Source organism: Magnolia sinica, chromosome 5, assembly GCF_029962835.1.
Source record: "Magnolia sinica isolate HGM2019 chromosome 5, MsV1, whole genome shotgun sequence".
Taxonomy (NCBI): domain Eukaryota; kingdom Viridiplantae; phylum Streptophyta; class Magnoliopsida; order Magnoliales; family Magnoliaceae; genus Magnolia; species Magnolia sinica.
The window spans coordinates 57,634,095-57,659,100 of record NC_080577.1 but is presented as its reverse complement, the minus strand read 5'-3'; the positions used below and the strand labels follow the sequence as shown (position 1 = coordinate 57,659,100).

At 41.8% G+C, this 25,006-nt stretch overlaps 1 protein-coding gene across 1 annotated transcript in view; it reads right to left on the bottom strand.

The window, feature by feature from the left end:
- Positions 1–415: 415 nt before the first annotated feature.
- Positions 416–25,006, bottom strand: part of LOC131246063 (uncharacterized) — a 109,897-nt gene continuing 85,306 nt past the window's right edge. Inside the window, exons 6-9 of the mRNA XM_058245922.1 lie at positions 16,228–16,444; positions 14,602–14,666; positions 1,563–1,835; positions 416–715 (exon numbers count right to left, since the gene is read on the bottom strand). Of these exons, the coding sequence (XP_058101905.1) occupies positions 1,581–1,835; positions 14,602–14,666; positions 16,228–16,444 (537 nt within the window). The 3' untranslated portion in view covers positions 416–715; positions 1,563–1,580. The remainder of the gene's footprint in view (positions 716–1,562; positions 1,836–14,601; positions 14,667–16,227; positions 16,445–25,006) is intronic.

The window sequence follows — 25,006 nt, the reverse complement described above, 5'->3', positions numbered from 1 at the left end:
TCTAGCCAACAGTTTGGATAATTAAACAATAGACCCAACGATAAAATGCTTGTTGAGTCTCTTTGGGATCCTATAATTTCTCCTTACAATGATTTTGTAAAGAGTTGTACGGATTTGGGCAAACTTATGACATTGACAAACAGTCGGACAGAAGTACATAGTTTGTCAACCACTCACTTTGTGCACAGAAACCTATGTACTATTAGACAAGTAGTTAAAAGATATATAAACATAATAGTATGAATTGATTATCTACTAATGAGGTAGAACTCCTTTGTCTATGATGCATTAGGTTTTCAGTACAGAAGAGGAATACTCTTATTGGTACACATGCAAAGTATGTTTTAATATATCATATATATGAGACCATCCAAGCTCAAGTTCAAGCTCAAGCGCCCCACCCCCCACACCCCCGCCCCCCCATGTACAGGTGTCACCAACAATCTTCAAACACCCGAAAATATGGCACAAGTGTCAACATCCACATCAAATTTACACATGCACATTTATCAATATGCCAGCTCCCAACATGTGCATCATTCCTCCTTATTCAATGGCCAGTGTGCTTGATTAACAAGGAGCAGAGCAAGTCACAATAATTTGTCCACGAACTAGTCCAAAAAAAAATGCATCCATGGATAGCCTATCACAACATAGCCCTAACCCAAACAACCCCTGAAGATGAACCTTTGTTGGGCTCTTAAGGAGTGAACAACTGAAATGTGGTCAAGAAAATGCATTAGCATCACCAACGATTCAATGCTTTCACCAGTTTCATGACACCAACACCTTTGCCTTTTTAGGGGAGCTGAGAAGGATCCCACTCATCCAACAGCTAGCAATGGTTAAGGAAAGAAACATTGGAAAAATTACTAAATCCTCAACCCATGAATGTGCATTGTCCACTTGTATTTTCAGTTTGTAAACTTTGGCCCATGTTTTCAGTGGTCCCAACCATTGATCAGATTAGCCCCACGGTAAATGGACCTTGCACCAAATACCCCCAAGATGGAAAGATCCCATCCACCAATCTTAGGGGAGCTTTATTTCTCTTCTTAAGCAGTCTATTTGCAGGCAGCATATTTAAAAGGTTAAGAGTTGTCCTATCAATGAGATTTTGGGGCATGGCCCACCCACCATGGATGCCATACTCCAAAATTCTCCCAGACAAATCTTAGGTCTTTGTCAGTTGAATTTGGAATGTTGATGTATTTCTCTTCTTAAATGGCCTACTTGTAGGCCACATATGGAAAGGACGCTATGTCCAATCTGGAGATTTTGGGTCATGATTCATCCACATTGGGGCCCGAAAGACCAACGGTTGGTATCGGGTAAACGATCCTACATTTCACTGATTAAAACCCTTATTGGCTTCTGCAAGATGATACACAGGCAAGAAGGATAATTGTGCAGCTTTTCTATATGGCTTATGCATGTCTTGGAAGTCCCCCCACTGATGCCAGGTTGGCAAGTGTTGAATGTAAAGGTGAACTCTATTGAACCTATATCTCCAGCAAGGTAAATGGAATTGGAAGTATGGGGCTGGAAGTTAGAATCCGTACCGAGATTGAAGGATGCTGCTACCATGTAAATGCAGGCAAAACATATGATGGGTGAGCTTTGTATTTGTGGATGAGAGTTTCAACGGCACTTGAATCCGCAACTTCTCCAAAACTACCAAGTCCAACGTCAGTAGCATGAATCCCACAAGTGATAAATGCCGATTGGATTCCTGCTGTATTTGCACCCTTTATATCATGATGGAGAGAATCACCCACGGCAATGCAATCACAAGCATCTACTCCGGCCATGGCCATTGCCGATTCATAGATCACCTAGCAGATATGAAAACAAATAAATTATCAGTAAAAACAGTTGAAACAAATACCCATGATCAGAGTAAAACAAAAAGAAAAAAGAAAGGACAGAAGGAGCTGTTGTGTGATGATCATTCTGCTTTCGCATATTCATCACAAGTAAAATGCAGAATCAATATTTTGCAAACCGAATTAAAAGAAAGACGACTTCTTCTTTTCATTTTTAGAAGAAAAAAAATTATCGAAGATAATAATACACGCGCATGTACAGAGAGAGTTTGATCTTCATATGCATTCATTTTACCAGAGGGAGGGAGGGAGAAACAAGTACGAGACTGGTATGCTTGCGTGGAAACAAGTGTCACCTTATGCAACAATTCAAGTCCAAGGCGCTCAACCTATTGCAGGCCTTACTATACAGGGGCTTCATCCACCAGTGGAAGTACCATGCCACCGAGCCCCCAATCCCTATAGAGCGTAAGGCCCCACAATGGCCCGACCTCCTGCAGCTGTGGGATCAACTACATCTCCCCTACTACTGAAGGAGCAAGATCAACAAGCTAGGGCAACAGAGCCCATCCACATCGATTCCCTGCTTCTAAAGCCTCCCCCCAATTAGCTACAAGTCCTGGGCCAGAAAGGTCGTACTGGAAAGGCTCAAATGCCTTCCATGGGAACATGTCAAAACTTTGGACCAAGTCAAGCACATTTCGTAGGTTCATAGTTTGCTATGGAGGCCACTGCTCCTCCAAGCCAATTTCAAACCCCTCCTCATGAAGGGACCCTTCAAAGAAATTGAGATTATTTCCAAATAAAGCAAACTTGAGGGAAGAGCGTATTATTGCTACTTTGTGGGGATGCATCAAAAGGAGAATGAAACAAAGTGAGTATCCTTATGAGCAGACAAAAAAGAACTCACATGTGAATATCAACTACAACTCAGCAAATTGTGTGTTAATACCAGTGTTTAAGTTATCGGCGAAAAGTCGATAATATCGGTGTCGCCAGCGTTGTGACACCGAAAACCCCATTTTTCGTTTCTCTACCAGTTTTCGGCGAATTATCGACGATTTTTTAGAGTTTTCGCGATAATCAGAGTTGTCGGGCGACAAATTCGTTGTAGCTACCTAAACTCCATTTCGCCGATAAAAAGGCAGTATCAGAAATTTTGGGGAGAGCATCGTAAATGTGAAAAAATAAAATAAAAAATATTAAAAAAATTGTAAGAAGGTGATTTCGGTACTTGTAGAAGAGGTACGCCTGATCGGAAGAAGAATTCGGTGGACCAATCAATTGATCGACAACAGTTGTGTTTTGGTCTTTCGCAGGTATGAAAAAACCTCCCCTTTTCCTTCTTTTTTTCTTTGAATGGATGAAAATTTTCAAAATCAACGAGAATTCCGGCAAATAATTTGCGATCTCTTGGGAATTTTGGTTCGATTTGGAGATTTGGGTTCGAAATGGAAACCCTTAGATTGGGATTTGGGTTCCAAATAGAAACGGGAAACCCTATTCCCCTTTCGAAAATGGCATCGGACCCCTTTTTTTCAGGCGCGGATTAGCTACTAATAGGTTGAGTAGCTAGACTCGCTACTGAAGTGACGTCACCAAGTTCCGTGAGCCCCACCATGATGTATGTTTTGTATCCACACCTTCCATCCATTTGTAGATATCATTTTAGGACAATATCCAAAGAATGAGTTAAATCCAAAGCTCCAGTGGACCCCAGCACAGAAAACAGTGGGGACAGTGATGCCCACCATTAAAAACTTTTGAAGGCCACAAAAGTTTTAGATCAACTGATATTTGTGTTTTCCCTTATTTCATGTTTTTTGGAACTTTTGAACAAGTTGGATTTCAAATAAACATTATGGTGGGCCTTAGGATAGTTTCAACGGTGGGAATCACTTTCCCTACTGTTTTTAGTGGTGGGGTCCACTACAACTTTTTATCTGCCTCATTCTTTGGTTCATGCCCTAAAATGATATCTCAAAATGGATGGGCGATGTGGATACAACACATACATCATAGTGGGGAACACAGAACTTAGTGACGTCACTTCAGTAGCCCACTCGCTACTCAACCTGCCAGTATCTAATATGCGTCCCTTTTTTTTGGACGCCGATGATGCTCATCTTGCAGTCGTGAGTCGCAACTACTTACGGTATTGTGGGCCCCACTATGATGTAACGTATTTTATCTGCTCCGTCCATCTATTTTGGACACTCATTTTATGGAATGAGCTAAAAAATGAGTTAGATCCACATTTCAGGTGGACCACACCACGGGAAATGTGGACCACACCACGGGAAACAATGTGATTAAATGCTTGATATTAAAAATTTTTTAAGGCCCATTGTACTTTTTATTTGCCACCCAACCACTTCATTAGGTTCACATAGACCTAAATGAAGGGAAAACACAAATATCAGGCTGATGATCAAAATTTTTGGGCCCTAAGATGTTTTTAATGGTGACCATTCAATGACCACTGTTTTCTATGGTGTGGTCCACCTTAGAATTGGATCTGACTGATTTTGTGGGCCATACCCTAAAATAATCTGCCAGAATGAATGGACGGTGTAGATATACATCTTATATTATTGATGTAGCCCCATGGCCAGGGTCCCACCCAATTATGGACCGTGAAGAAATCCCACCGGTATTGGGTTACTCGTACAGTTTTAATGTACTGGGTAAACTATGTTGGGCCCATCGTGAATGTATGTGCTTTATCCACGTCATCCATCCATTTTTCAGGCTCATTTTAGGGGTTGAGCCGAAAATTGAAGCATATCCAAAGCTCGATTGGACCATGCCTTTGGAAATCGTGAGAATGATGATTTCCAACGTTCAAACCTTTTTTGGGCCCACAATGATGTTTATTTGTTATCCAACCTATTCATAAGATCACAAAGACACGGATGAATGGAAAATACAAATATCAGCTTCATTTAAAACTTCAATGACCATCAAGAATGTTTTAATGATAGACGTTTGATTCACACTGTTTCCTATGATGTGGTCCACTTGAGCTTTGGATATGCTTCATTTTTGGAATAAAGCCCTAAAATTGTTTGGTAAAATGGATGGACGGAGTGGATAAAATACATAAATCACGGTGGACCCCATGGAGTTTACTTAGTATGTTAAGAGTTGCTCAGTCTGCAATCCACTCCTACATAGCCTTCAAAGAAGGGCTTGCCATGAATGGTAAGTGGACCCACCGTGATATTTGTGAGAAACCCACTCCGCTCATCTATTTTCTAGACCATGTTAGGACATGGGCCAAAAAATGAGACATCCAAAACTCAAGTGGGTCACATAACCGGAAATAATGTAAATTAAACCTCCACCATTGAAACATTCATGGGGCCACAAAAGTTTTGGATTAGTTTTTTTTTTTTTTCCCCATTTTTCTTGGCAGTGGCCCATTTGATGTTGGTTGTTTAACAACAACAATTGTACGATCCAAGCCATCCAGACGAGGGAAGTGAAAAACAGCATTGTCTCAAAGCTATCCAGAAACTTTTTAAATTCATTTACTTTTACCTGTTTTAATTATTATATTTTAGCTATACTTATATTATATAAACTCATTTTGGTTACTATTTGAGTGATTTCTTACGACAACGCATGCCTTTTGGCCCCCATTAAATGGAAACTTATTATTCAATGCATTCTTTTTGCAATTTTTTCATTCCTGAATATGTAAATATGTGTATTTAGGTATGTCCTGAAGTTTCATTGAAAAATTCCACCATTTTCTCCATATTTTCCTCTCTTTCCTTGCATTTCCAGTTATCGGCGATAACGATATTATATCTTTATCGCCGGCCAGTGAAACTTGTAGCGATACCGACAACTCGAACACTGGTTAATAGCTCAAGAAAATACTCAAGAAAAGGCTCAAATGCCTTCCATGGGAACATGTCAAAACTTTGGACCAAGTCAAGCACATTTCGTAGGTTCACAGTTTGCTACGGAGGCCACTGCTCCTCCAAGCCAATTTCAAACCCCTCCTCAAGAAGGGACACTTTAAAGAAATTGAGATTATTTCCAAATAAAGCAAACTTGAGGGAAGGGCGTATTATTGCTACTTTGTGGGGATGCATCAAAAGGAGAATGAAGCAAAGTGAGTATCCTTATGAGCAGACAAAAAAGAACTCACATGTGAATATCAACTACAACTCAGCAAATTGTGTGTTAATACCTCAAGAAAATCCTCTCGGGTGTCCCTAACCCACTTCTTGATCTCCACTTTCTTCCCTTGCTTTTTTTGGAACCATGCTATCCCGAAATTTCCTTCTTTCCTAAGTTTTCTTTCAGTGTCACCTTTTGTTTTCTTTGGGAGGACTCTGGGCAAGACTGGCACTCTTAGCGAAGTCCGCTATTTCATATACCAAAAAAAGGAATGATACGGCAGGTTCAGGATTGATCCCCGATAATGGATCAGATCGCACCAATATCAAGACTTTTTATTCTGAGGCAAGGCTTCAATCACTTACCCAACATCAAGGAACTATTCATACATTTTTTTAATAGAAATAAGGAATGTCAAAATTTTCCAATTGGTCCTGGTTCGAAATCTCACAATGTGATAAAAGAATCAATAAAAAGAGGATCCCATGATTCCCATGAGGAATTCGTTGGGTCCCTTAGGGACTATACCTAAAATTGCAAATTTGGATTCATCTTACCATTTACGCATAATCAGATCTTGTTAAATAAATATAGGCTACTTGACTTTCCAAGTACTTCATTATTATTTAAAGGATGAAAATGGGAGAATTCATAATCCTGCAGTAACATCATTTTGAATCCATTCGATTTTCATTGGTGCTTTCTTTGTCACGATTATTGTGAGGAGACATCCATAATAATTAACCTTGGACAGTTTATTTGTGAAAATGTATGTATATCCAAATATAGACCACACATCAAATCTAGTCAAGTTCTAATTGTTCATGTTGACTCCTTAGTAATAAGATCAGTTAAGCCTTATTTGGCCACTCCAAGAGCAACTATTCATGGCCATTATGGAGAAATCCTTTACAATGGAGATAAATTAGTTACATTAATATATGAAAAATTGAGATCGGGTGATATATCACAAGGTCTTCCAAAAGTGGAACAAGCTTTATAAGTGTGTTCGATTGATTCAATATCGATGGACCTAGGAAAGAGGATTGAAGGTTGGAATGAACATATAACAAGAATTCTTGGAATTCCTTGGGATTCTTGATTGGCGCCTGAGCTAACCATAGCACAAAGTCGTATCTCTTTGGTTAATAAGATCCAAAAGGTTTATCGATCCCAGGGGGTGCAGATCCATAATAGGCATATAGAGATTCTTGTACGTCAAATAACATCCAAAGTATTGGTTTCAAAAGATGGAATGTAGTATTGGTTTCAAAAGATGGAATGTCTAATATTTTTTTCACCCGGAGAACTAATCGGATTGTTGTGAGCAGAATGAACAGGGCATGATTTGGAAGAAGCGATCTGTTATTGAGTCATCTTATTGGGAATAACGAGGGCATCTCTGAATACTTAAAGTTTCATATCCAAAGCGATTTTTCAAGAAACCGCTTGAGTTTTAGCAAAAGTCGCTTTACGAGGTTGTATTGATTGGTTGAAAGGCCTAAAAGAGAACACTGTTATGTGGGGGATGATACTTGTTGGTACTGGATGCACCATTCAAGCCAACATAACAACATTCCATTGCCGACCCTTTTCGAAACTAGTTAGGAATGGGTGCCACTATCCCAGCTCAGATCTAGCCAGGTTCTATTAATCATGTCCCGTTCCTAACAGTTGTACATTGTCTTGGGGTGCCTTTGGCTTTACGAGAGAAATCCAGTTGAAAAATGTATGCGCGCTAATGCGCGTTTTAATAATAGGCTTTTTGGCTAGCTGAAAAACGTATGTGCGCACATCTTTTCAGCCATTGCTTGTTGGCTGCTTCAAAGTCGTTGTGCGCTAGCGCGCTCAGTAAATAGTTCGCTTTGCTAGTCCATGAATATGCCATACCCAGTAATTTGAGGAGTTGGCCATCCATCCGGAATACTGATTTACGAGACTGTTCTATCGAAGACCTACCTCGACAATCTATAGGAGTTTTGCGTGGATTAGATGGCATTCCTATATCCGACCCACCTCTTTTGGTCGATTCCCCATCAAATTCGGATTTAGGGAGTCCCATTCGTCTATGCAAGCGACCACCTGTCATATCCAAAACCCTGTCCATCTAATGGAGAAGGTGTAACTTGAAAGCCCCAAGTACTTGAAACCCAATGGCCCGTTGCCAATCTAGTTTCATGTTTGTTTAAGGACGGGGAGTGAGCTTAATAGAAGCACAATCCGAAGAAGCATGTCGAAACACGCATCACATCTAGTGGTTCCTCTATAAGCTAAACTCACTAATCAAGTGTACCGACTGGTTCTAGAGTCCATCTACGATTCCCCTCGAAACTCATCAATCGAACTGACGACAAGGAACTCTGATGCAGACACTAGACCATTCAAAGTATATCAGCACAGTAGGTGTGCATTACCCATGTCAATGTGGTTTAATGATGGGTACGGGTTGGGTCTCTAGAGGTTAAAGACCTTACACATGTGCTCGTGACATGTGTAAGTTGCTTGAAGGAGATAATTGGACCGTTGGATTGCGACGATGGTGTGATCAGAATGTTAGATTGTCGTGGCTCACTTTCATTGCACTATCATTGGGGCCTATTAAGCATCTTGGATTTGAGTCTATCTTATAAATATTTTATTTATTTGAGTTTTGAGACAGTGCAGACAATTTTTTGTGTAAATATCATTTTATTTTCTTTTGAAACTTTTTTAATCGGGGTATTCTGGTCATTTAATGTATTTATGAATTTATAAGGGTATTTTGCCCTAAATTTGAGAAAAATGTTATGTTATGTTTATGAAAAGAAATAGAGCTTTTGCTTCCTCAAGGTTGGACGATTCTGTCTTCGACTTCCAGTTATTGGAAGAGGGCGTGAGGCCCAAGGAAGTGATTTCCCATATTCTCATTCTCTCTCATTCTTTCTTTTCTCAAGATATTCTCTTCTTTAAACATCTTTTCTTCATTTTCTTCTAAATTCTCTAGATCTAGAAGCCGATCCCTTTTCTTTTCAATCCAAATCATTAAATCTTGAAAGATCTTGATCCCTACATATAAATATTTTGATCTTCTTCAAATCCCATCACCCAAGGCCTTAGATTTGAACTGTAATCAAAGAACCATCAATTTTTTTAAAATTTTCAGATTTCCCAATCCAAAAAATTCATATTTCCTGGATTAGAAAACCCACTTGAATTGTTAGACGGACCTATTGCAAGACGAAAGTCCTATCTTTCGCCGGATCTGAGTAAATTCAAATTTTAAGATTCGATTCAATGTGTTTATGATGGATGGCCATTGATGATCATTGCTGAATGTTCCTTATTTCCTTATTGTTTTATGATGTATAATGCTGAATTTTATTGTCAATGCTTGCATAAATCTGCCCCTTTCAACAACCAAATTCATTTTTTTTCCCATGAATCTGCCACTTTCAAATATCAAATTCATTTAGGGTTAGATTAGGCCGTCCTACATCAATTTTTGGTATCGGAGACTAGGATCTTACACTGGGTCGTCTTAAATTGAGTTGTCTAGGGTATATATTTTTATTTTTTCTAAGATTTCATGCATAACATATAGATCTAGATATAAAAATTTCATATTTGCATCATATTTAGAGTCTAGATCTGGATTTTCCACATTTGCATCATTCTAAAGGTTAATATCATCGGTGTCCATAGTCTTGTGTCAAAATAGTGTCCTAGAATAGTTCTTTAGGAAACCTAAGTTGAGTCTTATAGTTTATGCCCACTCGGACTGGTAGAGGGTTTCGTTTATACCCGATCTTGAACATGGAGCAGTTGACTGAGATGATGAACATAACCAACCAATGTTTGGCCGCCCTTGAGGCGCAATCTAGGAACACAAATACTCGTATTGATTAAATAGAAGAGTCCTTAAGAGAAATCTCTGACATTGGAGGAGATGATCAGTCTCAAGTAGGGGGAGTAGTCGAGGAACGAGTAGGAAATCGTGGTAGAGGTCGTAGAGCACACGGCCGAGGGGTAGGCCGTGGAGGGGCGCGAAATCCGTAGCCCGTAGTCGAGTATCAAGACTGTTATGATGCCGATGAGAGGACCTTAAAGAGTGTTAAAGTAGATGCTCCTAGTCTTGATGGGCACATTGACCCAAAGGCATTCCTTGATTGTTTAGTGGACATGGACCATTATTTCGAATGGTATGAGATGTCTGAGAACCAACAAATGCGGTTTGCAAAGATGAAGTTTGTGGGTCAAGCTAAATTGTTTTGGACAAATATGGAGCGTAAGATCGAGAGATCAGGAGGTGTCCCAGTCGCGCATTGGGTAGAGATGGAGCTATTAAAGGAAAAATATATTCCTCTCTTACCGTCAAAAGGTCCTAGATCAGTGGCAAGCATTACGCCAATGATCTATGTCAGTTGCAGATTACATTACAAAATTTGAGTAAATGATACAACGTGATATTCAGGAGGATCCCTTAGTGAAGCTGGCGCGTTTCACGGTGGGTCTTTGCGTGGATCTGCAGCATGAGCTTATAACCCATGCAGTGGGTGACTTGGATCAAGCATACCAAGTTGTACAGGAGTTAGAGTATTACCTAAAGTCTCCTGTCACGAGACGCTTTGAGTCCCGAGACTCTAATGTTAGATCTGGTTTTCAGGCAACCAAACCTAACGTTGGAAGTCAGCTTAGGGCATAGGCTAGTGCACCGCCTAAGCCTAAGGATGATAAGGGCCTTAGTGCCAATCCTAGCAGTGGTAGTCACTTGAGATGTTATGAGTGTGGAGGTACAGGTCATTTCGCATACCAAAGACTCATGGGAGAACCTTAGTCATAGATGAGTTAAATGAAAATGCGGATGACATGAGTGATTATGAAGTTGAGGAATATCGCCCAAAGATAGGTGCTAGTGATTATGAAGAAGAAGAACCAGAGGCTGCACCAGTAGCCGCAGTTAGATGTGCTTAGCGCGGTCCAAGGAGAGTGATGATTGGTGCAAAAGCACAATTTTCTACACGTTTATTAAGAGCAGTGACAAAAATTGCATAGACATCGTGGATAGTGGTAGTTGCATCAACATGGTCTCAGCTAGCACAGTCACTCGTTTGGGTTTGAAACCCATTCCACACCCTCAATCCTACAATGTTTCTTGGGTTGGCATGTCTTCTATGCCTATGTCCCAACAGTGTTTAGTCCCCGTCCAGATCGGTTCATATAATGACATGTTGTGGTGTGATGTTTTGCCTATGGATGTAGGCCACATCATTCTAGGGAGGCTGTGGTTATACAATAAAGATGTCACGATTTTTGGTCACTTGAATGTGTGTACATTCATGCATGAGGGCAAGAAAATCAAGATCAATCCGTTGCCACCCAAGAGCCCCACGGACAAGGCCAGAGAGGTGAAAATGAGTGAGTTAAGGAAAGAAGTGAGGAAATCCAATCCGAAGTATCTTCATATCATAAATGCAAAAGAGTTTGAAAAAGAGACTGAGGATGATTTAATGGTGTTCGCCCTAATGGCTAGAGAAGTTACACCTGAGGTTCATGTAGAGTTACCCCCCTGAGGTGATCCCGGTTCAATGATGTATTCCCTGAGAATTTATCGGATGAGCTTCCACCTATGTGGGACATCCAGCATGCCATTGATCTCGTCCCGGGGTCTACTTTACCGAAACTTCCTCATTATAGGATGAACCCTGCAGAGCATGCAGAGTTGAAGAGGTAGATAAATGAGCTCCTGCGAAAGGGTTTCATACAGGAGAGCATGAGTTTGTGTGTTGTACCAGCGCTATTAACACCTAAGAAAGATGGTAGGTGGCGGATGTGTGTGGACAGTAGGGTCATTAATAAGATCACGATCAAATATCGGTTTCCGATATCGAGGCTTGATGATATGTTAGACATGATGGTCAGGTCCACCATTTTTTTCCAAGATAGACCTCAAGGGCGGATATCGCCAGATACACATACGCCTAGGAGATGAGTGGAAGACAACCTTCAAGATGAAGGATGGGTTGTACAAATGGTTGTTCATGCCCTTTTGATGTAGAGCGGGTTGCGGACACTTTCATGTCCAAGATGGATCAGAGAAGGCCTGATCGGAGGCAGAAGTCATCAAGACTGTCAGAACCTTAAAACAGGCATATCTCGCAAACCAAAATGAGTTACTCGACGTACTATGTATGATTTTGGGGTAGGACGAGCTACTTTAGCCAACCAACCCGGCTATGCCGGGTTACCCACACCGAATTTGCGAGATTCCACCATATCGAGGGTCGAATTGCATGTTTGATTATAACTTTTCATTTTTGATTATAACTTTTCATTCGTTGGGCTTTAGGAGTTGTGCCCAACATGAGTGTTTAGAAAAATTAGAAGAATAATGTGGTTAAGCCACATAGGACACTTGCTATTAAAAAAAAAAAAAAAAAAATCTACTATTTATAGTAAGTTACGAATTTTAGGAAGTTTTAGTTATAGTTTAATTCCTAAACTTACTCCAAGTCTTGGTATCCCTATTTAAAGGGTTGTAGACTCATTTATTTCAACTATCAATATTCAACAAATTTATTTCGACTTTATAGAATTATTTCTAGTTTTTATTTTTCCTCATGGATCCGAGAAGTTTCTGTGAAGAGTCCAGAGAAGCTTCGTGGATTCGAAGTAGTTATCCCCGCTAAGGAAGACAGTGATCGACCTCATCACATTCATCCCTGCGTCAATTGGTATTAGACCGACTCCCATTGGGCTGATGGCAAACAACGAAGGTACGGACCAAAATCCTATGGACGGTGATCCACGGATTCATTATCTTTTGAAAAGAATGGAATCTTTCCACCGGGTGAGTCAGTTGACCATGTAAGGGCTACAGACAACCATCGACCGTCTTGCGGATGCGCTAATTCTGCCCCGAGCCGTAGGTGATGCTCAACTGCCTATGATTGTTGTACGGCACAACCCTGATTTCCGTAGAGCACCACCAATGGTACGAGACTACTTTAACCAAGAAGGGAGACTAGCGTCGACTTGCTTAGCGAGACAGTCCTACGATCCACTCGAACAATCAATTCAATACTACGAGATAAGGGACTAGCTTGCGGAGTTGTCTCCATCCATTAAGTGAGAAGACTGGGACTCTTTCCCTTGCCTGTGGGACTAATGCTTGCCCTGCTTCCCTCTTGCTTGGAATTCACCGCTCTCTCCATTCACTTCAAAGATGGTGTCTATTTCTTCATAAAGGGGGTATACTTCATACAGATAGTTGACATCAAGCCTATATTGTTTAGAAGGAAGACTATCTCAATACTTGAACAAACTCCTCTCATTGGTTTGGTTGGTTATCCTCTGACTAGCTGGGAATAGGAATAACTCTTATCCCTCACCTCTCACTAATCTCTCACCTCACGGGAGGTTGGCATGGCTTAGAGTTCCTTTTTGTTTTTTTATGCTACCTCTATTCTGTCATACGCGGCCCACACCCTTTTCTATCATGCACTCACTAGTGGTTCTTGGTTGGGTGGTTGCTCCATCTAGTAGATTTCCTTTTTCTAGTGGCAACTTGATAGAGCCCATTGTGGGGATGGGAGAGCCTATTGTCTCGTCTTGTACACATTCAATGTCGAACTACGTTAGTTTGCAACTTGATAGAGCCCATTGTGGGGATGGGAGAGCCTATTGTCTCGTCTTGTACACATTCAATGTCGAACTACGTTAGTTGGAATCATGAAATATGCACAATCATAGATTGAAGATAGGGACCATCGGACCATGTCTCCCGCAAGAAGGTGGTCCTCCCTTCAAACAATGCACAGGGTTCTGACCCAATCTTGGATCTGTTTCCCTTTAGGTTTGGAGTTAGTCGTTGGAGGCATAGGACTAGTAGTGTTTATCAGGCCCTAGTCCAACTCCAACATACTGGACGAGAAAAGAGAAATACATAAGATTCAAATCCATTTAAGTGAGGTATATCAACCAACATCAAGAGCAGAAATTGCGAAGCGTAGAGGCACAAAAAGCAAAAATATGATAATTCAGAAAATAAGCCCCAACATCAAGAACGGAAAATGCAAAGCTATAATGTTGAGTAAGTTAAGTGTCATAAATCTCTCTTTAATCTCAAACCGACATTATCAAATCATTATCATGAGGCAGTACTGTACTAGACTAGAAATAGAAAGTAGATTGTGGCTTCGGCTTCGCCAGTGCGACAAACGTCGACAACATGAACTACTACAGCTACAACTTGACCAGATGATAGGCCCTTGCATCTCTTACCCTTATCACAGGGAAAGAAAATCCAGACACGAAATGAAAAAGAAATATAAATCACAAACTTAACAACGAAAGAAGCATGTGTGGGTGGGTTTGTGTGTGTGTGTGTGTGTGTGTGTGTGTGTGTGTGTGTGTGTGTGTGTGAGAGAGAGAGAGAGAGAGAGATCAAAGTGGAAAAAGCTAATATTCAGCAGAGACCGAAAGGAAAAAAAAAGAAAAAAGAAAGTCTTTTTAAGAATTTAGAGAGAGAGAGAGAGAGAGAGAGAGAGAGAGAGAGAGAGAGATCAAAGTGGATATGGCTCAGTGGGAAAATAATGCATTGGGTATAATTAATATTCAGCAGAGACCGAAAGAAAAATAAGTCTTTATAAGAATTTTGCATTACCTTATCAGGTTTCCCCATCCATTTCACTTTGCCACCAAGTTTTTCGTATTTTGCCGCTAGTGTCCCTAACATGATCAACAATAAACCACAATAAGGTACATAAGGTAAATAAGAATGAGAAAGCAATCTGTACAGTCACAATAGGATCCGGACTATAATCATTTTTCAAGAACTCAGTGCTCAGATCTTCAAAACCAAGGCCATGTTCGGAAGTTACTATATTTGAATTGAGTGTGATGGCCACTGGATGAAGGGTTTGGGCTGAGCCAAGGTCTGCCCAAGTCCGGCTCCATGACAGACCGAAACAAGCAGGCCCAAAACCAGCCCGTGATGATTATGCAAAGTCTGGGTCCGAGTCTGGGCTCGGGCAGGTCCAGCTCTGGTTTGAACCCGAGCCCAAGCCCGGCAACCCTTTTTTGTGCAAGACATAGGCTGTTAGCTTGCTGTTCCCAATCATCCATAATATTGATATAAATGCCCTTGAAAACTTAAACAGGCCAGGCCAGGTTGGGGTTTGGGTCGGGCTGACAGGCTTGTAGACGTAGCCGAGCCTGGCCAAATTAATAAACAGGCTTAAATTTTAGGCCTGGCTCTGGCCCTCAGGCCTAGTATTCGAACCAAGCCTCGCTGAAAGCGAGCCAAGACTGAAAAGCCCGATGGACCAACCAGCTCATTGACGGCCCTAGCTGTTGCGATGAATTCGGCTGTCTGCCACATTGAGCATCCTTGACATTTGGAGCTGGTTTGACAGACTTTCTCCATCTCGCTTAAGCAGAATGGAATTTCTACACTTTCCAAACAAAACCATGTCTAAAACCCAATCCAGGGCTGTTAAATAGTGTACAATGGGGATTTGCACACTTTTCAAATGAACTGTAAGTCTGCTCAGCTGAGTTCAGAGCCCACAAAGCAAGATTTTGTAGATTTACTCTCAGAAGCTCATGGAAATTCCTGTTTTACAAGTTACATCCACACACCAACTATGGTAAAAAGGACCTCACACATCACAATCATCAAATGCTCAAGTCGAATTTTACCACCATCAATAATTCTTAATCCTGTAAGGATATCAATGATAAAGATCAGATGGTAGGTTTCGTTATGCTAGGGTTGCAACTGTTCCATGCCCGGCCAGTCCGAAGTTTGTCCAAGGCCAGCTCATGAGCTAAGGACATGAATCCAGACCCAGATCAGCAAGTGATCCAAGGAATTAGGATCATACCGGGCCCACGAGTCAAATACTCGGCCGGCGAATATTATATTAGTCACAAAGGTCTGGGCCTACTTCCAGGCATTTAGGCATGACACAAACCCTAGTCCAGCTCAATTTGTTATCGTGCCTAAAAACTCAACACCAAGGTCCAACTCACGGGCCTCAAGGCTCAGTGCAAAGCTGGATTGAAGCGAGCTGAATTCAGGCAGGGCCCAGCCCAGTAGCAGCCGTGCCTAATGTGATTTAATATGCCACACCAGTTGGTCCAACCCTTTTGTTTTACTCTTCAAAAAAAATTAAATAAAAATAAAAATAGAAGAGTTGGACCCTCACCAAAGAGAAGTCCTGGATTACAATTTATGATTTCAGTCGAGTGGATCAGTTATAAGGCCATGCCTATAAGGCAATGTTACCTGGCATAACACGTAAAGCTCTAGCTTCAACAGTAACATAATCTGGATTTGCTACCACCATAGGGATTTTCTTTTTTGCACAAGCTTCCAATATTTGCTCAAGATCCTCAAGTTTCATATGACGTGCATCGCCAGAAGGAAGGCCAAGGGCTTCAGTGCCATGAGCCAGAATAAAATTAGCATCTTCGACGTTTTCCACAACTTGCAACCCTAGGCCCTACAATAAATTATTTGACAATTAGCAATTGAACCATAATTTGTTTCATTTGAATACACGCCTATTCCAAAACAAGAGCTCTGCTACGCACACACTTGTGTACATGTCAGCTAATACATATTCCACCGCATATGCCAGTATGGTGAACACATGCAATATCCAAGCCATCCAACAGACAGTTACCAATATGTAGATTCCCTATGACAAGAATCAGGTTCAGCCGAAGTTTTCTAAACTGTTAACTTATTTCTAGTATCATGGGCCATGGCAGACCCACTTATGGACAGCCTTTATTTTTGGCAGTAACATCTATATGGTGAGGTCTACTTGATGGATGGCTCGGATATTTAACATGTCTGCCATGTTGGCATCTCTGGCGGTGTATGCATTAGAAGAGACTGGTACACGTGTGTGGATTTTGCAAAGCTTGCGAAACAAAATTAACAACCTTATACATGATTGTACTGGATACATCTATCGATTATTGAACAGATATCAGGACTTCTATGTCTACTCCAGACTACAGTGTGGATATCTTACAAAGGCCTTACCTCTGCTGGAACAAGTTCTTAGAGGACAAATTGTAATTTAAACAGTTAAAGGGGGTGCTCTATATAGGATAGTTTGTGCATTGCATGCTTTGTTAATGTCGAATCATTAGGACACGTTTTACTTCCAGACATCCCATCTTCAAGTGCCAAACACGAGCATACTACATGTGTCACCATGCGCATGTGCAGGAACTATACATTCACAGGGTGGTCACCATTGTTGTCTCCTATCCTAAAAATAAGACCAGCCCATTCAGCAGGTAAGCAAGATATGCACGTTGAATGTAGACTGTTGGTTATCATTTTTGTAACCGTCAATTTCTTTCTACACAGTGATAAACCAGATAAATGGACTCAGCTGGACTTTTCATCTTAGGAACATTCACCTTGGGGCCCACCCTATGATATGGCCAGATCATGAATACATATGCTACTTGGCATGCATGGTGCACGCGCGCGCGCACGCGCGTGTGTGTGTGTGTCGGGCTCAAGGATGAAGCTTCTGGAGTTATAGTCCTCATATCTAGGGCTAGCAACAGGCCAGGTTTTAGCCGGGCCAAGATCTGCCAAAGCCCTGTCTGCAAAGTAAAACCCAGGCCTAAGCCCGTCCTAGACCATGATTGGCAAAAGCAAACAGGCCTGAGCCCAGCCCATGATGATTATGCATGGGCCAAGCCTGAGCCCAGCCTCCCTCTTTTGTGCATGATCTAGGCTGTTTCTTAGGCATGCCCAATCGTGCATGACATTGACATAAATGCACTTAAACCACATACGGGCCTGGCCAGTATCAGGCCAGGCTGACGGGCTCTTAAACGTAGCTAGAGCCCGGCCTGATCATAAACGTGTGAGCCTAGTATTTCAGCCCAAGCCCAGCCTGATGCAGGCGAAGCCCAGTAGCCCGACAGGCAAGCCCAGGCCACTAACAGCCCTACTGATGTTATCAGCGATAAGGGAAATGAGTTATTAAATTAATCCTGTCAAATCACTGTGCTGATCTTCAAGGATAATTTGGTCTTTTCCCCAAAATCTGGTAATCATAACCCAGTTTGGGTAATTCAATGATAATGATTTGAAAGTCGACCATCTAAATTACTTCTCCAAGCTCTTTGAAGGGTTCAAATGCAAAAATGGAATAGCTCAATATCTAGTAAAGCTATTTGCTAAGGCAATGGAGTCCCTGTGTAACAGTTTGATATCAAGCCAGTGCCAAGCTCCAATTATTCCATCTTAGACCCATTGGCAAAGATTCAGCTTTTAACTGCGATAAGGACACATAATTTCTAAGTAGCAAAGAAACCAATTTTGAGTATCCTTCACTTGGTTCCCTTTCATTAAATACTAAAGGACCGGACCACCACTCAGGCACTTCAAGTCTACCACTGGACAATAACTAATTTCTGCACACCTAGAACTGACCTTTAACAAAGACAGCATGTAACCCATATATAACACGAGTAGCAGTAGACAATTTTACCCCCGAATTAGCTTTCCTAGGCAGTCCAACCTGTGTATTGAAAGGACATGGAAAGACATTTTAAATGAAGTTATAGGTATTTTGGGAATTTGAAAATATATCTACTGTCCAACTTACAATTAAGATTTCACCTGCAAAAGCCACTCAACAGCTTATAGTTTACCCATATAGAAAAGAACCATATAGAAAAGAAAAAAAAAAATGTTATCTGCCTACAGATTACTGACTGGATAGATCCTGGTGCATGAGATGATGCATGCATGGCTGCGGGTTAAAGGTACTTCCCAATCTGTTGGCCAATAATAACTCGGTGGTCTGTCTGGATGTACCCCAAAATCCTCCATGATTATTTGAACTTTGTGCACTCGTTTACTTCATTAACTATTTCTTACTTTCCTCATTTTCATTTCACCTAATCCAGACGCAGCCCAAAAAACAAAAAGAGCATCCGCATGCAATCACCGCGTATCCAACAAGGACACATAAAAGCATGTTAATTGTTGTAATTTTCTTCTCCTCTCAGCTTTCCCTTCACTCAGTCAAGAAGTCGAAGTAGGCATCTGCCAAGTTCTACCCCAGTTGTGGCTTGACTCGAAGATCATGTCAGGGTTCGGCAGCAATGTAGCATCGATCTCATTGTCATCTTCCTCTTCATCCACATCATCAAAGAAGGGCATGAGGTCATAGTTCGAGAAGAAGCTCGGGGAATTCATCAAACGCCAAATTGAATCAGACACTTCCCGTTAAGACTATTTATGATAACTAGGATTAACACTTAATATATGTTATCTCAAGCCTTAACACTTTTCTTGTTTGGTGAACTGTTCGGATTTTTCATTGGTGATGCAGATTACCGTGGCCCACTAATTTGGGTTGCTAGTGGTGATGTGGGCCCTACTGATGTAACAATTCGTAGAAAATAGGGGTCATGTTTAGGTGATCCGAGCCATTCATCTGATGGATTTTGTCATCCTTGTTGATGGGGACATCATGTGCACATGCATGCCCCCTACACAAGTACGCAAGGAGGAGGGCCCCACCATCGATTTGGATAGATGACGACGTCCAAGAAGGGCTTCCTAGTCAGAGGATTGCGTTTTGGTTTGTGGAGTGGACTCGATAGTCATGTGAATCCCACCATGAGTTCTCATGATCGTGACCCACTGTTCTAACTAATCTAGTATTTTGGGTTTTGTTTATTATTGTTATTAGGAATATCATGGATGTTTTAAATTGCTTTGATTAGTTGCTATTTTTTATTACTCTGTCTCTAAGTAATAGGTTGCGCACATGGCGCGCGTTTTGGGGTATAAGGTTTTATCATAAATAGGCACCCCTTGTAACTTCTTTTTTTTCCCCTCAATGAAGATTAATAAAATTGCTGCGTTTTTTATGTAAGACATGAAATTCAAAGATAATGTGCAAGAATTCAGGCTTAAGATCACATTAGTTCAGAAACAACTACACAAATTCCATATCCCACATGAAAGTCCAAACATTCAATTAAGTGGAATCTATGCGAGTCAAAGCCTACACAGGCTAGGGCTGGAACAATAAAAATTATAAGCGAAACGATACTTAAAAGGAAATCGAATTCAGCCACACATGCATAGTAATCAGCCCCTAATCCAAGGGATTCCCCAATTTCAATTCGAGGAACCCTAGGATAAGGGAAAAAAAAGGGGAAACAAATTATGGATAATGCAAACTAGGACTAGGGTTATGAAACTAGGCAATAAAAAAGGAAAAGAGAAGAAAATCCTGAATCTGAAACAGATCCCGCGTGCGGGCAGTGGGGCAGCGTACCGGGGCACGTGCGCAATAGGGGGCCGCACGTGTGGAGGAGGCCCGAATCCCAAAAGGGACTTCTTGGCCTTGATTGGCCAGGGGGGGTCTCCAAACCCTCAAAATTTGATGATGATCCGACATACGGTTGAGGCGCGGTGCTCCGTCGAAGTTTCAGCCCTCTTGCAGGGCCAGATTCTGGAAACTAGCTGTAGAAAGACAAACAGCTGCAAAACAAGTGGATTTAAGGCGAAGATGATCGAAGGATGGATGAAATAAGATGGAAGGTGGATTGGGATAAACGTGACTTCGCACCATGGTAGTTAGCCCTTCGAAAAGGGAGGGCTTCGCACCCACTTGAAAATTTCCACAACTCAGAAACTCAGAGAGTAGAAAAAAACTTGCAGGAATTTTTATTAAACTTGAATGAATCAAAAGAACTACAAGGGGTACCTATTTATACGGAAAACCCTATACCCCAAAACTCGCGCTATGTGCGCAACCTATTACTTGGCGATTAAGTAAACCAAAATAAAAATTAATCAAAGAAATCTAAAGCGTTCATGATATTCTAAATAACATAAATAATCAATACCTAAAATATGAAATCAATCCGACTAGTGGGCCCCAATCATGAGATCCCATGATGGACTTTACTTGATTATCGGGCCCACTCTAATGAACCAAAACTCCGTCTTCTAACTAGGGGGCCCTCCCTAGACGTCGTCATTGAGCCAGATCGACGGTGGGGCCCTCCCTCTCCTTCCGTACGTGCGTAGGGGCGGCGTGCGTGCGTGTGTGCACGTGATGTCCCCATCAATTCTCACAGACTGCAAAAATTTTGCCACTAGCGAAATAAAACTCCTGAACCGCTCCAGGATATTAAGATCAAGTCTCTAAAGCTTCTCCTCAGTGAGCCACGTGTTGTCTGAAGCTGGGCGTGACTTCCATTTAACCAGGTACTTCTGAATCCTGCCGTCCGACATTAAAACTATCTATTGGTCCATGATATCCTCTATTTCCTCTTTGGGTGTGTGAAGGTTAGGTATGGGAGATAGAGGCTGGGAAGAAAGATTAGAAAGAGTAGGTATGAGAGGTAGAGGCTGAGAAAATGGGTTGAGACGGGTAGGTATGGGACGTAGAGCTGGAAAAATGGGTCGAGAAGGGTAAGTATGGGAGGTAGAGGCTGGAAAAGTAGGTTGGGATGGGTAGGTATGGGAGGTAGAGGCTAAGAAAGTAGGTTGGGATGGGTAGGTATGGGACGTAGAGGCTGGAAAAATGGGTCGAGAAGGGTAGGTATGGGAGTTAGGGGCTGGGAAGATAGGTTGGGAGGGGGCCATGGATCAAGGGATAAATCTGGGGAATCAGGATGGGTGGGCGAAGGACCGGACAAAGTATCAGTGGTCCCCTGAAAAGTAACTAGATCCTCCACATTGAATGCGGAACTAATTCCCATGGAAGGTGGAAAATCTACCTCATACGCATTGAGACCGTTTCGTTTTATAATTTTGAAGGGTCTAGCGCTACGCGCGTGTAACTTACAAACGGCCTGCGGAGGATACCGCTCGGGCCTGATGCGGACCATCACAGAATCCCTAATATTGAATTCTTTGAAATGTTTATGCTGGTCTGCAGAAAATTTGTAATGTTCATTACTAGTAGTGATCTTCTGCCTGATTTTTTGATGTCATGAATGAATGTGATGCGCAAAAGACTCTGCAGGCTCTGACGGCTTATGGGACAGTGACATAGGGATAAGATCAATAGGTTTTCCAAGTTTATAACCACTAACGACTTCATAAGGACTGAGACCTGTGGACCTATCGACGAAACTATTAAACGCAAATTCGGCTGTAGGTATAACGGTGTCCCATGTTCTGGTGTGCTCTATATCCCTCCTATGGGGAGACTCATCCGGTAGATCATCAGGACAGATATCATGAAACTCATCCACTATCGGAATGGCCTTAGTGGGTAACTCTACACTAGCCTCTGGTGCACTCTCTCCAGCCACAAGGCCACACATGTTGTACCCCTTAAAATAATGGTCTTGATGTTCCTCATAGGGTGGGTGCACAGGTGCACGCCCATAACTGACCCTTGGCCTACTCCATTCATTGGTTTATCCTCCTGGCCACCTGCCTGAGATTGAACATCTACCCCAATGGGGGGGGGGGGGGTTGTCCCGACGGAGGCCTTTAGTTGGGTAATGCACACATCAAATTGATCAAAGCGTTGGTCTATATGTTGTTCCAAGCGCTTACCCACAGACTCGATCTGCTGGGATAATTTGTTTAGTGACTCTAGCAGTTGCTCCATGTTTACAGTAGGGTGCAAACCAAAACTATGACTCATACGTGTGGGCATACACTTGCTAACTCCACCTAAGGACTTTCTATGACGACTATATGCAACTAGATAGGACTAAATGATGCTAGGAGACTATATGAGGGAAACTACGCAGTGTTACTAAAATCCAGCATCATAGTTGGCGAAATACGGGAATAACAGAAAGTTACAGCAATGTGAATTGCTAACTCCCTGCTAACAGAAATTTCAACAACTAATATCAGGGACTACGGGCTTCTAAACAGCTATATGTGATGAAACTAGATGCATGAAGGACTCAAACAAACTAACCCTAAACATGTAATGTATTCCCCTATAAGAACCCTAAGCTCTAATACCAAATTTGATGCATGACTTGAAATTCAAATATGATGTGCAGGAATTCAGGCTTAAGATCACATTAGTTCAGAAACAACTACACAAATTCCATATCCCACATGAAAGTCCAAACATTCAATTAAGGGGAATCTATGTGAGTCCAGGCCTACACGGGCTAGGGCTGGAACAATAAAAATTATAAGCCAAACGATACTCAAAGGGAAATAGAATTCAGCCACACATGCATAGTAATCAGCCCCTAATGCAAGGGATTCCCCAATTTCAATTCGAGGAACCCTTGGATTAGAAAAAAAAAAAGGGAAACAAATTATGGATAATGCAAACTAGGACTAGGGTTATGAAACTAGGTAAGAAAAAGGGAAAAGAGAAGGAAATCTTGAACTTGGAACACATCCCGCATACAGGTAGCGGGGCAGGGTACCGGGGCAAGTGCGCAGTAGGGGGCCGCACGTGTGGAGGAGGCCCGAGTCCCAAAAGGGACTTCTTGGCCTTGGTTGGCCAGGGGAGTCTCCAAACCCTCCAAATTTGATGACGATTCGACGTACGGTTGAGGCGTGGTGCTCCGTCGAAGTTTCAGCCCTCCTGCAGGGTCAGATTCTGGAAACTGCCTGTAGAAAGACAAACAGCTGCAAAACAAGTGGATTTGAGGCGAAGATATCGAAGGATGGATGAAATAAGATGGAGGGGCGGATTGGAATAAACGTGGCTTCGCACCACGATAGTTAGAGAGTAGAAAAAAACTTGCAGGAATTTTTATTAAACTTGAATGAATTAAAAGAACTACAAGGGGTGCCTATTTATAGGGAAAACCCTATACCCCAAAACTCGCACCATGTGCGCAACCTATTACTTGGCGATTAAGTAAATCAAAATAAAAACTAATCAAAGAAATCTAAAGCGTTCATGATATTCTAAATAACATAAATAATCAAAACCTAAAATATGAAATCAATCCGACTAGTGCCCCGATCATGAGATCTCATGATGGGTTTTACTTGATTATCGAGCCCACTCTAATGAACCAAAACTCCGTCTTCTAACTAGGATGCCCTCCCTGGACGTCGTCATCGCGCCAGATCGACAGTGGGGCCCTCCCTCTCCTTCCTTACGTGCGTAGGGGCGGCGTGTGTGCGTGTGCCCGTGATGTCCCCATTAGTTTTTCTGCTCCTCTAAATTTCTGAGTTGTGGAGATTCAATTAGGTGTGAGACCCTCCCCTCTTCGAAGGGTTGACTACCATGGTGCGAAGCCACACCTATCCCGATTCGTCCTCACCTTCCATCCATATTTATCTTCTCGTACAAGCATTCCATTTGCAAATCCATCAATATTTGCAGGCGTTTCCCCATCTACAACAGATTTCCAGAATCTGGCCCTACAGGAGGGTTGAAACTTCGGCGGAGCATCACGCACAAACCGTGCATCAAATCGAGTTGAGATTTGGGCGTTTTGGAGTCCACCCCTGGCCGACCAGGGTCAAGGTAGCCTTTTTCTGAATAGTAGGCCCCACACACATGCGGCCGAGATCACACGCATGTGCGTCTGGGCTATTGTTGCTGTCCACACGTGTGGTACTTCTCTGGTTCGTCTCTCTCCTCTCTTTCACTCCTCTTTCACCCAAAATCCCTAAACTTAATCCTAAATTACTCAAATCTCCAATTTTATGCCCTTTCTTCAACCTTAGGGTTCCCCGAATTGAAATTTCTAAATCCCTTGGATTGAGGGAATTATTTCTATGTATGTGTAGATGAATTTACCCTCCTTTGATTCTTGTTTGGTTTATAATTTTGATTGATTCGTCCCTAGCATGTGTAGGCCTGGATCCGCATAAGATTCCCCTTGAGTGAGTGTTTGAACTTTTGTGTGGGATGTGGAATTTTGTGTAATTGTTTCTGAACTAGTGTGATCTAAAGCTTGAAATCTTGCACATCATACTTGAATTTCATGTCCTGCATCACTTGTGATGTCCAAAGAATCTCCCAAGTTACAAGGTTTTAACCTGTTTATCAATATCTTACAACTAGACGGTTCTTAAAAAAAAAAAAAAAAAAAACCTCAAATGGTCC